Consider the following 15745-nt stretch of genomic DNA (forward strand, 5'->3'; position numbering starts at 1 on the left):
TGTCAATGGACAGCTACTTTAAGGTTAAAAGAAAAACGGAAAGTTACTGCAGTTACCAAGTAACTCGGGATAAAGATATAAGATCTGAATTTCACATACGAATTAACTAAAGAAATATTAAAAATTTACGTTTTCTTTAGAACAAAATAAAACTCACGTATCTTTAAAAAGTACTAACTTTTATCCTAGGTATGAATATATTCAAGAGAGTTATAAATCTCTTTATTCTTTTGAACCTTATGTATTAAAATATTTTCCAAACATGTAAGCAGAAACGTTTTAAGAAAAGCGTACATTTTTTGAACACGATCACCCATGATCAACAGAATATATGTATTTGTATGGATTCAGTTTATGACCATAATAGTAAATTACTAATACTGTTTTAGTAATGCAACACTTTCATAAAACTTGTGAGGTCACGAGGGAAAGGTCTGTACCCTCCTTGCTCCAATAACTATGAAGCAAAAAAAAATCAATTAACCTTAATTAAGTTTATTCTAGTACACCAGTTAGAAAAAAAAAAGTTACAAATATGTCAATTAAAAAGGAATCAATAACTTCATAAACAATAGGGATTGTATAAATCGTTTTTAGCCTGCTACTAACAGGAATGCTGTTATGTTCTGTTTAGTGAGGTAGCTAATGAAGAACCTGTAAAAGTGGCACGGAAGGACAGTGCGATATTGTTAATTGATATTGTGCCCCTTTCCTCCTAATAAAAAGTTCCGATTTTTATGTATAAAATTGTACATGAATATACATACCAATACGTCACACTCCCGGATTTAGAAGTTAACTCGGAAGCCCATCGCATTGCAAACCTGCACGATTTTACATCTTTATTTTTTCACCCATTCATTGCCTGTTTATTTTTCTACTTAGTCTACAAAATGACCGTATTTATTATGTCCAATACTATTTTAATTATGATAATTCTACTACCAGTAACACACAAATACTTAATTCATTTCACTATACAAACTTCGCCCTCGTGTTTCTCCATACCATTTCGCTATGAACTTGGACCTCCACACCATGTGCTACCATTTTCTCACAGTCTTCCTTAGCTTCCTTGATATCATCTTGGGTAATTGTCAAACTCGCAGCTTCCCGACACACATCCTCAATATTATGAGCTTCATCAAGAATTACAATTTGTCCTTGAAGATCTAATCTAAACTGCACATATAAACAGAATTACATACATAATGTTAAAATTAGACTCATATATTAGAAAATGCCTAACTATAACAAGAATTATACTAAGATAATCAGGAACTACTTCACTAGGATTTTCTGTTCTGTCACTTAGTTCATGAGGTGTCTTGCCCTGAATATCTGTGTAGTTATTTCTGTACTAACCATGCTTATTAATAATTGTACTATTAGGTTATTGAAATATCACATTTCTCTAATAAAGTAAAACAGTAATTAGGAAGTAAATTTTGTATTGCTGGACTGTGACATATATATCATCACACGAAACTAAAGAATGGATCTCAGCATTTTAGAAAAGGGAAGACAAAATTCTTACCATGTATATGCACAATAATGTCTATTTTTCTATACAGAAGATGTCAACAAAAACTGCTGAAACTCTTCAAAATGGCACTTCCCTTTTTGTGTCTTGATTTCACATCTACTACGATATATATACAAAATTCTTAATATATATAAGAAGAATTAATAACAGGCTAAGGGAGATAGCGATGATGGTAATGAACGAAAATGGTGGAGTGAAGAGAGTGTGAGAAACCCAGAAAACTCATGCACAGGATCCACCACGAAGTTTACTTGAAGCGATCGAACCAGGGACCCTACATACTAGATGTGAGCACTCCATCACTGAAATATCTTAGACTTCTCCTTCTTCTTCTATTATTATTATTATTATTATTATTATTATTATTATTATTATTATTATTATTAATGACATGTGCATTTTGAATATCCATTTCATACAACTATTAGGCGCACGCCACTTCTTCCATTACTAACTTTACCATTTTATCATAGATACATCAACAACTCCTGACCTTATTAATTCTATTGTTTTATCTCTCTCTCTCTCTCTCTCTCTCTATATATATATATATATATATATATATATATATATATATATATATATATTAAAAGAAAGACAGGAACTTCGTCAACTCTACTAACTGGCTACTCAAAAGAGTACCTTATTAAGTGGTAGGTGCAGAAGACTCGGGTTCATTAACGAGAGAGAGTGTATGCGATTCGAAATCATATTAAACTGTAGGTAACAGTCGCATATAACCTTACTGCTCAAAAGAGATTAAATTCTAAATAAATAAAAAATAATAATAATAAAAATAAAGAAATATTAACTGGTAACATTTTTCGCTGTCAGGGATATTTTTCAATAATTCTTAATCTAGATGTATTTTAATCTTTAAACCGTTACTCTAATTTACGATGGAGGAGAAAAACCTTATCAATACTCACTCTTATTTATTTATATTTTGAAGAATTGAATACACATTTAAAACAATCTTATCTCATTATATCCTGTTTATGTAAGTAAGATAATTTCCATTAGAGTTTGATCTTGTAGATAGCATGAGGTTGTTACGAAGGTTTTGTGTGTGTGGGGGTGGGGTGGGGGTGGGGGTGGAGAGTAACAAATGAGGATTTTAAAGCTGCAATGTAAAACTTATTGTAATCCAGATGAGTGCTGTTTTATGAAACTGACAGCTAGTTTGTTAGTGTTACTTATTATTGTAATTTTCAAGTCCATGTTGAAAAATAGGTAGGCTGGGCAAACGTCCAAAGGTGTATGCGGCAGAAGAGTGCCTCGACGTAGTTAAGAACTCGTGCCAAACCAGCTTTTAAAGTCTCAAAAGCGACGATTTGAGTTTGAGTTCAGGATCCCTTTCAGCAACGAGGTTATATAAGACGTGAACCAACAGCTTAACATGGGATTAGAATCACATGACCTCCAGCTGGAAATCAAACCTGGGTCTCCCACACCCAAGGTGGGTACGCTAATTGCTTGGTCAGGAGAGCTCTAGCCTCGAAAAGGAGAAAAAGACATAAAAATGAATAATAATATGAAATTATCTTTAGAAATCTAATTACGCCAAATACGAGGCTCTGAATATTAAATCCAACTTATGCAGTATCAGAATTCAATTAACTAAAGAGACATATCGTTTTCACAATAGGCAAACGAGCCTCCAGGGGATGGTAAATAAATGATCACGTAATCACTACATTATTAAATAATGTAATTATTCTTACAAAGGCATTCCATATTTAAACCAAACCGATCTTTCTTTGCCGTTTAAATGCATACCGCTCAAGAACTTGATTTTTTTTTTCTTGGAACATCATCATCTTCAATAGAAATCCCTATGTAGTGGTCCAATGATGAATCTACGAGCTGATTTCTAAATGGTGTCGTTATTAGATTCATTGTGCTGCAAGACCATTCAACGATAGTCATTGACAAAGGTTAATCTTTTGACACATATGCTTTCCGGTCAGTCATAACTAGAGCTGCATTCAGAATATATTTTAATGTTGACACACTGCCACTAACAATTTTTACCAAGAATTCGAAGGATTTTGCATCTGCTTATAAATATCTTCCTCTATATCATAAAAACTGACACAAAATTCTGACATCTCATTTTTTATCAGCTGAATAGATCCTTTTTTTTTTATTACACCGATCATAATAAATTTAATAATTTTCTGGGTGGTAAACCTCGAAGTTTGGTGGATAATACTCCCCTGGTCAAACCACTGAAAGAAATATGGGTAAGAAAATGAAACAAGTAAGCGTTGGCAGTATACATGTAATCACGGATCTCCGAGTAGTATACCTGTCACCACTGTCTTTTATCAACGTCAGGTTACATGTGAATTCTTTCTCCTCTGCGCAGTTTACCGAAAAGGGAAGTAAGAAACTAGACTATGACGTTACAGAGAATCTAGTTGGACATGAAATGAAGTAAAATGTCTAGTTTTAAGTTCCATGCGTATGATCTGTAGGCTAAAAGGGAGGAAGATCAATGAAAGTGAATGGTTATGAAAAAAATTAGTCGAATGTGAATGTGAAAGGAAACAAGATAACTTCGAGAAAACCTACGGACATGATATTGCCTACCACAAATTCACATGGAGTGGGATTGAATCAGGGATCTCTCGCACCAGAGGTGAGCGCTCTACCGCTGAGTCAACGGGATCCCAGCAATCAGACGGAAATAACTGATATAAGAAATATAGTGAAGTAACTTTGTCATCTTTTTTCAATACCAGCGCGTTTAACGAAAACATAAGAACATTAATTCCAAGTCTACGTAACTTTTTTAAACGTTACACTTACAAATTATTTACATTTATAGATTAAATGTTTTACAATCACGATATAATTATCTAAAATTGCTACTCTGTCGCCTAACTGAGAGCATTAAGACGAGTAAGGATGACAATTTCCTTGGACAGAGCCTACCTAAAATATTAACCAAACACAGCTTCTTATAGTACGATGACACTTCCCTGTGATTATCCAGAGAAAGCTTGCAGTGTAATGCAATTTGGCTTCAAAAGATTACTTTTTCCTCTCAAAATTAAAATTTCATATAAGATCTAAAGATGATTAAGAAGAAACAAGGAGCGGGATATGACTCTTCTCGGAACACGAGAGTTTAATAGAATTATGATCATGAAAAGAACGGGGCGAGGAGACTGAATAGTGAAACATATGTGACTGGTCTGACGAATTACTGGGTAATGTAGTGATTCAAGATGAGAACGGTAAATTAAGATCCCAGTTATGATTTTTTGGTTCAATAAGTTATTTTACTCTTTGAACTTCATCTAACATACGCCTACGGAAATATGTTGCATTAAAAAAATATCAGTTCCTTTCTTATTTCTTGTCTAAACACTATACTTATTTGAGTAAGTGAATTGTGCGCTGCTCTCATCCATTCAAAATAAGTACACTGCTCACAGTTGCTGGGAAAGCAACAAATATTGACAAATAGCTTTTATTCTCACGGATTCATATCTTTGTATTATTATAAATATACCAATAGAGGACAAAGTAAGCCTTTAGGTCCATTTCAGAAGCAAGCAAGTAAGCTGTGTGAAATTGCTATCAGGCAAAGATTGCGACACTAAATGAGGTGGTATTTAAAAGAGACAAATACAGTAGAGATCGTTGGCCGTGCATTCTGTCATGTGTTTGCTGGAAAGATTTGAAAATTGGTCGTTTAACGTGCCACGGTTATGCTCTTTAGACTAGTGTGTGTTCTCCCACTGGAATCGAACCTGTGACCGTGTACTCCAAAAGTACATACGCTAGCCACTAGATTTGCAGGGAGGGGGCTAATAGTTTACTGGAGGATGGCAGGAAGGGCTCATCTGAGTGATTATGATAGTAAGAGAGCTATTGATCAGCTTGAAACAGATCAAAATGTTATCAGAAGCTGCATGTGTGATACACGTATCAAAGAATACGATTTCCCAACTTCAGAATGCCATTGCCACAAGAGAAACAGCTGTGCGATATGGAAGGTGCAGAATAGTTCAACACGATCGTTACATAGCACAGGTGAAGAAAGAAAGAAAAAAAATCGATCTGTCACTCTGGCCAAAATTGCTCACTCATTTACCGGTCTTTCTGGTGTCTTGGTTTTCCCCATAACCATTTCGTCACGACTGATTAAGTGCTGGATTACAGTCCGGAGGCCACTGAAGTGTGTTTCATTATTTCCCGCGCATCGTTGTGCCAGATTATAGTGGTGTAGGGTAGAAAGTGACCAGAACCAAGGAAGATGGCCCATGTGATGTTTTCAGATGAATTACGGTTCTATGGACAAGTGATGTTGGACATTGCATGGTACAGCAAGAACAAGGAGCATGATATTACCCACAGCATATCCATGAATTTGACAGATATGGGGATCGTGGCGTTATAGTATAAGCAAACTTAATAAAAAATGGAAGAACATCACTGCACATTTTCGACGCAGGATCCTTTACTAGAGGTAGGTACTCAGCTCTACCGAGATCCTGAAAGGATAAGTTTCTCTTTTCTGCGGTACACTGGATCCCGATTTTGTTTATATGGTTGACAACACGTGCCCACACAGAACTGACCAAGTTTCAGAAACACTGGAGAGTAAGGACATCAACTATGGGTTGAAAAACATACTCTTCAGATCTAAATCCTATCGAACGTATTTAGGATTCTCTCGGAAATACAAAGCAATCTACCATCCCGAACTCCCTAGACTCTCAAAGCTACCCTTAAGGAAGAACGGCACAACATACCCTACACTCTCATGAATACTGTCATCGACAGCATGCCAAAAAGATGTGCAGGATGGTATGCTGTCTGAGTGGTCATTGGCCTTAGCGATTTGATCAGAACTTCTTGCACTTCATGTCTCTCTCCATGTTGCTCTGCATCGCCTTTTAGGTTTACCACGTTCCGTTTCCTTGTATGACCATGAATCCTAGCCTCCTTTGACAATGCAGCTGGACTATCTATACTCGTATATTAGTCACTTGATGTATCTGGATCATGTTCCCAAAAGTTATAAGTCAATGTGTGTTTGTTCTCTAGATATTGTTTTAAGCAGTATAGTTATCTGATTTGTTAAAAAAAAAAAACACGTAAGTGCGTTCAACGAAAATCAGAAACCGAAAAATTAACATTTATACGTGATAAAATAGATAATTTCTAACGTAATGATGTCCATATGCAATACTATTTTGATGTCCATATGCAATCAATTCAATATAAAATTTCCATAAAGTTTTCACATAAAACTGAACAAGTAAATTCATAAGCGTTTAAGTATATGTTCTTAGCTATCTTAAGTATTTTGTAAAAGAAATTTTATTGAGAACATTGTAACTCTTATAAGTGTGATACAGAAATACGTAATACTTTATGCTTCTTAAACTAAAATGTTACAAGATCATGAAGTTATCATGCATTTAGTATGGTTTAGGATGCACAGAACAAAGACCTACCTAACGATGTTAGTCAATATACAACATCTTATAGCAGGATAATTCTTCTTTTTATACAACTGCCCAAAGAAAGACTGGAGTGAACTGCACACACGATTTGAATCCTAAGATTACTTTTCATTCTCACTGAAATTATCGCTGAAAGTGCAAACTTTTCCAGCACTTCAGACATTCAGGCAATGCCACGATCCCGAAAAAAGCACACTTACGAAGATATATTTTAGAACTTGTATCACTTGCATGAACGACGTCAAATGCACATTGTAATATCTGGAGAATATTTTGAATTGTGGTGAAGTAGCTTTCCCGGAGCAGTAACATATATTTTTTTCATTTTTTTTTTTTTTTTTATTTTAGCAATATTTACAAAATTTTACTTACCAGGCTTCTTTAAGACAGAGTTTAGTATTGTCTTTCTTTTTCAGGTAGAACACAAGAACGGGCGATTACTAAACGAAATCCATCCTTTTTTGTTATGAAAATACGGAGAGTACTTGTTCCCTTTCAAATAAAAAAGACTAAAGAAAGAACGACAATAAGAAAGGAACGAATATTCCTTTAGAAAGGAACTTTTCAGCAGTGTTTATATCTCTTGCATTAAGAAGATTATCTAAACCAGTCATTACCAGGGAAATACAATGTGATGTCACAGTTTTGCTGTTCCCCTTCCCGATAAACCACACAGAGAGGGGAAGTATCTAACATGTAATCTGACGTTTATAAAAGACAATGGTGACAGGCAAAAAAAAAAAAAAAAAAAAAAAAAAAAAATCGGACATCGACAGCTTACTTAATGATTTCGCAGGGATACTACACATGGATCCATGACTACGTGTACACTGCCAACACTTGCGTATTCTATTTTCCTTTGCTCATTGTATTTCTGCTTTTCCGAGATTATAAAAGCATGTTTCTATACCATACATCAGTCATTTGCAAATGATTGATCTAAATCAATCAATGATTGAGAGAAAATAATTAAAAATAATTAACATACCACCAATACTTACACTTTCTCTTATAAGAGGATCAACCAAGTAATTATAAGGACAGAATACAATGTCAGCATCTGACACAAGTTGCCTCGTTACGAAGTAAGGACAGGAACGAACTCGTTTGCCAACTTTCACTAGGTCTTCAATATCCCACGGAGGATATAAACCTTCCGCTTTCAAGCAATCATGGTTTTCCAATCGATGTACATTTGTGTAATATCTACATCCAATTCCCTAATGAAAAGAAATTGCAATTAATAATATTAATAACGTAAATAAATTTCACTAAATATACCGCTATACCAACCTTTGAATCGTGCCTCTACATGGCATAATGATTAGTTTTCTTCTCTTTCATGCAAGAGACCCGGAATCCATCTCGAGTGGAAACACATTATTCAGACCCACATTAAACTATACTTCGTTCACATCGTTTTAAACAGGAATTTACACTAAAGCAATTTTATTTGTACTATTACATCCATACTAACAAATTAAAAAAAAAAAAACTGTTATATTATTCTATACAGACAGAAGTGATATTTAGGATATCACTGCCCAAGGATTCTAATAAAAATCAGAATAGAGCAATGTACCATCGCAGTAGGTTGTTGTAATACTATCTGTAATGATTGTCGAAAGACAAATATAAAATCAACGATTGCCTGACATTCAATAAAACGATGTACGATTGTCTCTGGAATTTTACATAGCTTGCAGTATGGGTCGGGCTGAACATTAATGTGATAAAGTCTCTCTTGTAGAAGGAGAATATCATGTATTAGAATATACCACACAGTTTGGACTGGTAAAACCAGGGCATGCAAGTTGCGCCAGATATGTCTCCAATTTTAGTTAGGAGATGACAGATTGTCTGTGAAATATGATGTTTCTCCTCTTCTTGGAAACATCGATGCAGAGCCTAATCTGGAAAGTTCTCGGGTGCATATAGGCCATGAGTATATTCAGAGTTCGCACGTATTTTGTATAAGCCGTAAACCTGGTGGATTATTGACGTTAAAGGTCACATTCCATTGCCGATACCACTGTGCCCTCAGGGAGTCCTGTAGATACTAGTGTTTATAACCAATATGTAGAAAGAAAGTACAACATTTGGTCTGTATATTTATTAGATTTAAACCACCTTCAGATCGGGCGAGATATAATGTTTCTCTTGCGATACGAAGTAGAACCCAGACCATATAAACCATCCGAAGAGGGACTGTACTTTTGACAATGATAAGAGATAAGAGATAAATATGGTAAGAGATAAATATGAGCTGCATACCAGAGCTTCGCCGACATGTACTAAATACGCGGTATAAGATCTTAATCACGTCCTTTCATTGTCGCATCACATTGTAAACTGTGCCATATAGCATCATAACGAGCAGTATCATATTTAGTAAAACAATGCTCAACACTTTGAGTTGATCCACTGTGGCTATAGGATGTTTTATCTAACATTCAAGTAAAGGTGGCCAATCGCCAAAAACAATCATTTTTAGTTTGGTATAAATTTACCTGCATGCCACTAACCCGGCAATATTGGTCCAAAATTTGCAGCAGGGTAGTGGATTGCAGATGTCACATAAAAACTCACTGACACACCATTTGCGTAAGCTTGAACGTTAAGTTGGTGAAATAAAGACGTACTATCGTGATTAACAATCAGACGATATAAAAGAGGATCCAGATTTGATGTAAAGAGGAGCGCTGATAGCGAACATCCCTGTCTCAACCCTCGACGATGCGATAAAAGAGGAAAGGCAAAGCCTTTAACATAAATCGTTGCCGTCGCCGTAGAGTAAAGAGAGTGCATAAGATCAAGAAATCCTGGCGGAAAACTATAACATTTCATAGTCTGCAATAAATACGCATGGCCGACAGTGTCAAAAGCACATTGAAAGTTCAAGGATAATACTACAGCTTTCTGTTGAGATACTTGAAAGTAGTTTATACGATCACGCAAAGTCAAAAGCATTGAACACACTTTTTGTCGTGTGAAAGACATCTTGATGAGGGCTAAAGATAAGAGAGGGCAAATTATTAATTCTGGAGGCCATGATTAAAGAAAAAGTTTAAGATCATTATTAGAAAGTGTGAGGAGTTACGCTGTAAAATAATATTTTTATCTTTAGGCTATAGCATTTTGAAAGTAATAAAAGTTACGTTACACTTATTATATAATGCCAAGTATTGCTGTAAAATCTTACATTTAGACTATTTTGTGGATACTAAAAAGTTATGTTGTACAATTTTAAAATTATCTTTTTTTTTTTTTTTTTTTTTTTTTTTTTTTTTTTTTTTTTTTTTTTTTTGCAATATTTAGTAAAAAAGAAAATACGTTGTAAATTTCAACAAGTGCTTTACAAAAAAATCGGTGGAATCAACTTCAGCCTTTTTTCTTAATGAAATGATGACTTAGCTTAGAGTACAACGAGTTTTTAGTTTCCCGATCTTTGCAATTTACAAAACCAATTATTGAACCATACTGATAGATGAGAGCAATTATTGTCTTAGAAATTAATTCTAAACTGTCAGATAACACAGATAAAAGAATGTCTGCACTAACCTGAAGTGGATCTAAAACTTCACGACAAAACTCTGTTTTCGTCTTTCCTGGTGGTATATGAGCTATACATGTTCGTTCTCTGCTACCCAGGACACACATGCTATGAACAAAATCTTTTATTAATAACATGAACAACATAAATATTTGTTATTAATAACATAAACAACAGAAATATTTGAACTTCCAATTTATATAGTATCATGTAGAAAATATAAACAAAGTAATATCAAAACGTTTCATTAACTGTGCTATTATATTCATGTGCGAAAAAGTATAAGACTCTGCTTCAGAAAAAGTTATTCACGATCTTGGCGGTTGAGATTTGAGTGCATGTTTTATCTGACAGAAGACGCTATTGACTGAAGATAAATTTAGTATATCTGGCTAAATGTTTCACTTAAGAGTAGAGATACAACATTGACATTGCAGGACTTCGGCTCCAAATACACTTTCTCCAACGGTTTTTCTTGTTCTCTAAGTTTTATTAACTCTTCAGAATGGATGTACATCTGATTCTTTCCCATTTTCATAATAAAACAGCCAAGTTTGGAATAACTGTATAACAAATATGTATATCACAAATCGCTTCAAAACGAATATGTATATTACAAATCGCTTCAAAATTATCTATATCATATTATTGGCTGAGTTTTTAATTGTCAAAACATATTTCATAAAACAGAACAATCATCATCACCATCAGCAAATTATATGATTATTTATAAACTAATACCCACAACACATCCCTCTTTAAGCTAAAATATGAGTGACTAATGATTGACAGATCTGCAGTTTGCACGCAAAATTATGTGTTTCAGCATCTTTGTGTTTCATCATTGCAAGTATTTACCTGATTAGAAGTGGTGAGTCAGTGCAAAATGGAATGCGTCGAGTAAAGAACCACTATTAATACTTGCTTAGAAAAGAAATAACTCCAACCGAAACTCAAAATAATATGTCTGAAACTTTAGGAGAATCCGCTATATCTTACACCGTAAAAATAGGGTGCCGAAAATTTTAATATTGGAGTACTTGCTGTAAAGATTAACATAGCGATAGCACTCCCAAAACTATCATAGCAGAAGTAAACTTCAATAAAGTGCATGACATAGTGATAAGAGATCGACGAATGACCATTATGATTTAGCACAGAAAACATGCTTATCAAATTTAGAAGAAAAATAAATAAATAAATAAATGCAAGATGGGTACTCCGAATGTTCATCCTCTCACAAAAACCCAGTGTGTTGTAATTTATAAGGCAATGGAAACAAACAGAAACTTCCCAGTAGATGTGTAACGACAGATCAACTACGGTGATTACAGACCTATGTTTCTCAATATATGAATGGAGAAATTTCACACTATTCTGCTGGGTTGGGCTCTTTGTGGCTTTTTGAAATGGTAAATTTCGCATTTTGGCGCATATTAAAATAATTCACATTTGACATTTGCGTATTGCTTAGTAATATAATTGTAAAGATTGTTTTACAACTAAACAGCCAATGCAAACCTCGTTCAACCATACCATTACGCAACTACACTGTTGCTCCTCACCCAAAACCAAACCGAATCTAAACCTCAGTTTGGTATTGTTACTGCACCTTAACTTTATTCATGATATCATATTAAGTTCCCTTTAACTCTAACTTCACTCTTCCTGAAATTCACGCATGTTTAGTTATCCGTCCCTCATTCTCATTAGCCGTAAACATCAATATGTATCACTGCACTTCAGCCTCACTCAAATTCAATGTAATTCTATAACGCGTTGAGCTTCGTGAGATTTGAACTTTAATTTTCTTCATTACTCTCTTCTTAACCATCAGATTATGTATGTACTTTATGCACGACTGACCTCGGGTTCAATCCACGAAGATATTGTTAATATCAAATAAACCTCAGCAGAGTCTGGATCTCAACTTATGCATTCCGTTTCGTCTCATATAGCGTCTTCTCTGAAAGGAATCAATCATTAAAAACAATTACTGTTTGACAACATTACAACCTCATTGCCAACACTTATCGTTTCCCTGATTCTGTACCTCAACACTCAGCTTTTCAACTTTATTCACCCTTAATATCAAACCATATAAAATCCTGTACCTTAACCTCACTGGTTCAACTTTATTTATCTCTAATTCTAATTCAACACTAACTCTAATTCACACTTATTTTGTTTGTGATGAGTTTGGTAGCTGCAAGCTGTGTTTTATGAGACTACCCATCTCCATTCGATTGCAATGTTCATGAAAATAAATTAGTATCAAGTTTAATTAACGTTAGTCCATACATTAATGATAACAGGAATCAAAAATATTATATACAGGGTGGTAGGTAACTCCACCGACAAACTTTGGGAGGTGATTCCTTATATGAAATGAAAGAAAAAAGTTCTAATAAACATGGGACGAAAAACTTCTTCTTTCAGAGTTATGAGCCGCCGAAAATTCGAAAGTTCACGTTTCGAAACTCTCTGCCTTAGAAATTACAGGACCGATGCCAAGCGGTTTAAGGAATTACAAAGGAACTAGTATGCGCTCTATCTAAATATCCATGTTCTACCTGGTCCGGCGAAACGAACTGTAAAAAGGAAGTTGAGGTATAGGGATACTCCTTTAAGTACTAATGGCGCGTTCGATTCGCCGATAACGGAGGATGTTAAAACATGGATATTTAGATAGATCGCATACTAGTTCCTGTGTAATTCCTTAAACCGCTTGGGATAAGTCCTATAGTTTCTAAGGCAGGGCGTTTCGAAACGTGATTTTTCGAATTTTCGGCGGTTCATAACTCTGAAAAGAGACGTTTTTCGACTTATGTTTATCAGAACTTTTTTCTTTCATTTCATATAAGGAATCGCCTCCCAAAGTTTGTCGGTGGAGTTACCTACCAGCCTGTATGTATATATATCTATATATATATATGTATACTATGTGATCAAAAGTATCCGGACACCTGGCTGAAAATGACTTACAAGTTCGTGGCGCCCTCCATCGGTACTGCTGGAATTCAATATGGTGTTGGCCCACCCTTAGCCTTGATGACAGCTTCCACTCTCGCAAGCATACTTTCAATCAGGTGCTGGAAGGTTTCTTGGGGAACGGCAGCCTATTCTTCACGGAGTGCTAAACTGAGGAGAGGTATCGATGTAGGTCGGTGAGGTCTGGCGCGAAGTCGGAGTTCCAAAACATCCCAAAGTGTTCTATAGGATTCAAGTCAGGACTCTGTGCAGGCCAGTCCATTACAGGAATGTTATGGTCGAGTAACCACTCCGCCACAGGCCGTGCAGTATGAACAGGTGCTCGATCGTGTTGAAAGATGCAATCGCCATCCCCGAATTGCTCTTCAACTGTAGAAAACAAGAAGGTGCTTAAAACATCAATGTAGGCCTGCGCTGTGAGGGTGCCACGCAAAACAACAAGGGGTGCAAACCCCCTCCAGGAAAAATACGACCATACCATAACACCACCACCTCCGAATTTTACTGTTGGCACTACACACGCTGACAGATGACGTTCACCGGGCATTCGTCATACCCACACCCTGCCATCGGATAGCCACATTGTGTACTGTGATTCGTCACTCCACACAATGTTTTTCCACTGTTCAATCGTCCAATGTTTACGCTCCTTACACCAAGTAAGACGTTTTTGGCATTTACCTGCGTGATGTGTGGCTTATGAGCAGCCGCTCGACCATGAAATCCAAGTTTTCTCACCTCATGCCTAACTGTCATAGTACTTTGATCCTGATGCAGTTTGGAATTCCTGATGGCATGGATAGATAGATGTATGCCTATTACACTTTACGACCCTCTTCAACTGTCGGCGGTCAGTCAGTCAACAGACAGGTCAGCCTGCACGCTTTTGTGCTGTACGTGTCCCTTCACATTTCCACTTCACTATCACATCAGACACAGTGGACCTAGGGATATTTAGGTGTGTGGAAATCTCGCGTACATACTTCTGACACACGTGACACCCAATCACCTAACCAGTTTCAAAGTTCGTGAGTTCCGCGGAGCGCCCCATTCTGCTTTCTCACGATGTCTAATGACTACTGAGGTCGCTGATAATGAGTACCTGACAGTAGGTGGCAGCACAATGCACCTAATATGAAAACGTATGTTTTTTTTGGGGGGGGGTGTCCGGATATTTTTGATCATATAGAGTATATATATATATATATATATATATATATATATATATATTAGAAGTCCAATAGGTCAACAACAGAGTTTCTTTAAAAAATATCAACCACTGCTTCTCCCTACTCTACCTAGGCGATTTGCATGAAAATAGGCAATGTAGTGCAAACATTCTAATTTTTTCTCATGTACAGTCGGAAACAATATTGAGTATAGGTTGGAGGTATAAGAAATGATAACTTTAACCTATACTTAATATTGTTTCGGACTGTACTATTAGAACTATCACCATCAATAGGATGTTTTAATTTTTTACATGTCCCAGAGATAGAACTGCTAAGCAATAACCTAATAAATTATGAATGCGGGAATTTTTCAGAAAATTCAAAAAATATCTCATCATTATTTCTCTTTTGTATGTTATGTCCAAGCGTAACACACATTAAAAAACAGTCCACTTAGCCACAGTTTAAATGAGATACAAATCATATTTCTACTTTAACGGATGGGCTGCCTTCGTAAAATATTACGAGTTTGCGATTTTGTCAGAAGAAGAAATTCCTACAAAAAGTTGAAATGTTAAATACATTAATCTATCAAACCAATAGCGGTTAAGTTGCGAAAATTTACATGAGCACTTATTTCAACATGCTGGTTACAATCAGTATGGAAGTTTCAATTGGGCCAGAGATGCACTGGCCCAATTCACTGCAACGCACTGGTTTCCTGTTGGGAAATAGTTCATTATAGAAAAACGCAATAAAAACTTATCCGGAATCATTTTACTCTTACTCACTCACTCACAACTCTCGCAAGATTGCCTTCTAGTCTAAGAATGGGTCTTTGTGATCTATGTTTTTCAACTATTGAAGACAAAAACCGAATATGCACCTATGCCCGGAAGATTGGGAAAAAAAAAATGAATAACTGAAAGTGATTTCATGTGCATACCATCTTTCGTTTCACTCTGTCAGGCATATTACTATTTAAAAATTAATTAAT

General features: G+C 35.6%; 1 protein-coding gene across 5 annotated transcripts in view; it reads right to left on the reverse strand.

Annotated features, from left to right (window-relative positions):
* Positions 1 to 15745, reverse strand: part of LOC145693155 (Fanconi anemia group J protein homolog) — a 532733-nt gene that overhangs the window by 73692 nt on the left and 443296 nt on the right. For all 5 annotated transcript variants that reach the window (XR_014132714.1, XM_081768898.1, XM_081768900.1 and 2 more), the window contains 3 exons: positions 10594 to 10693; positions 8034 to 8252; positions 1009 to 1182 (listed from right to left, as the gene is read on the reverse strand). Coding sequence is in view for 4 of the 5 variants with exons in the window: in XM_081768898.1 (XP_081625024.1) it covers positions 1009 to 1182; positions 8034 to 8252; positions 10594 to 10693 (493 nt within the window). In the remaining variant the exon portion in view is untranslated. The remainder of the gene's footprint in view (positions 1 to 1008; positions 1183 to 8033; positions 8253 to 10593; positions 10694 to 15745) is intronic.

Source organism: Thermobia domestica, chromosome 8, assembly GCF_964235325.1.
Source record: "Thermobia domestica chromosome 8, izTheDome1.hap1.1, whole genome shotgun sequence".
NCBI classification, from domain to species: domain Eukaryota; kingdom Metazoa; phylum Arthropoda; class Insecta; order Zygentoma; family Lepismatidae; genus Thermobia; species Thermobia domestica.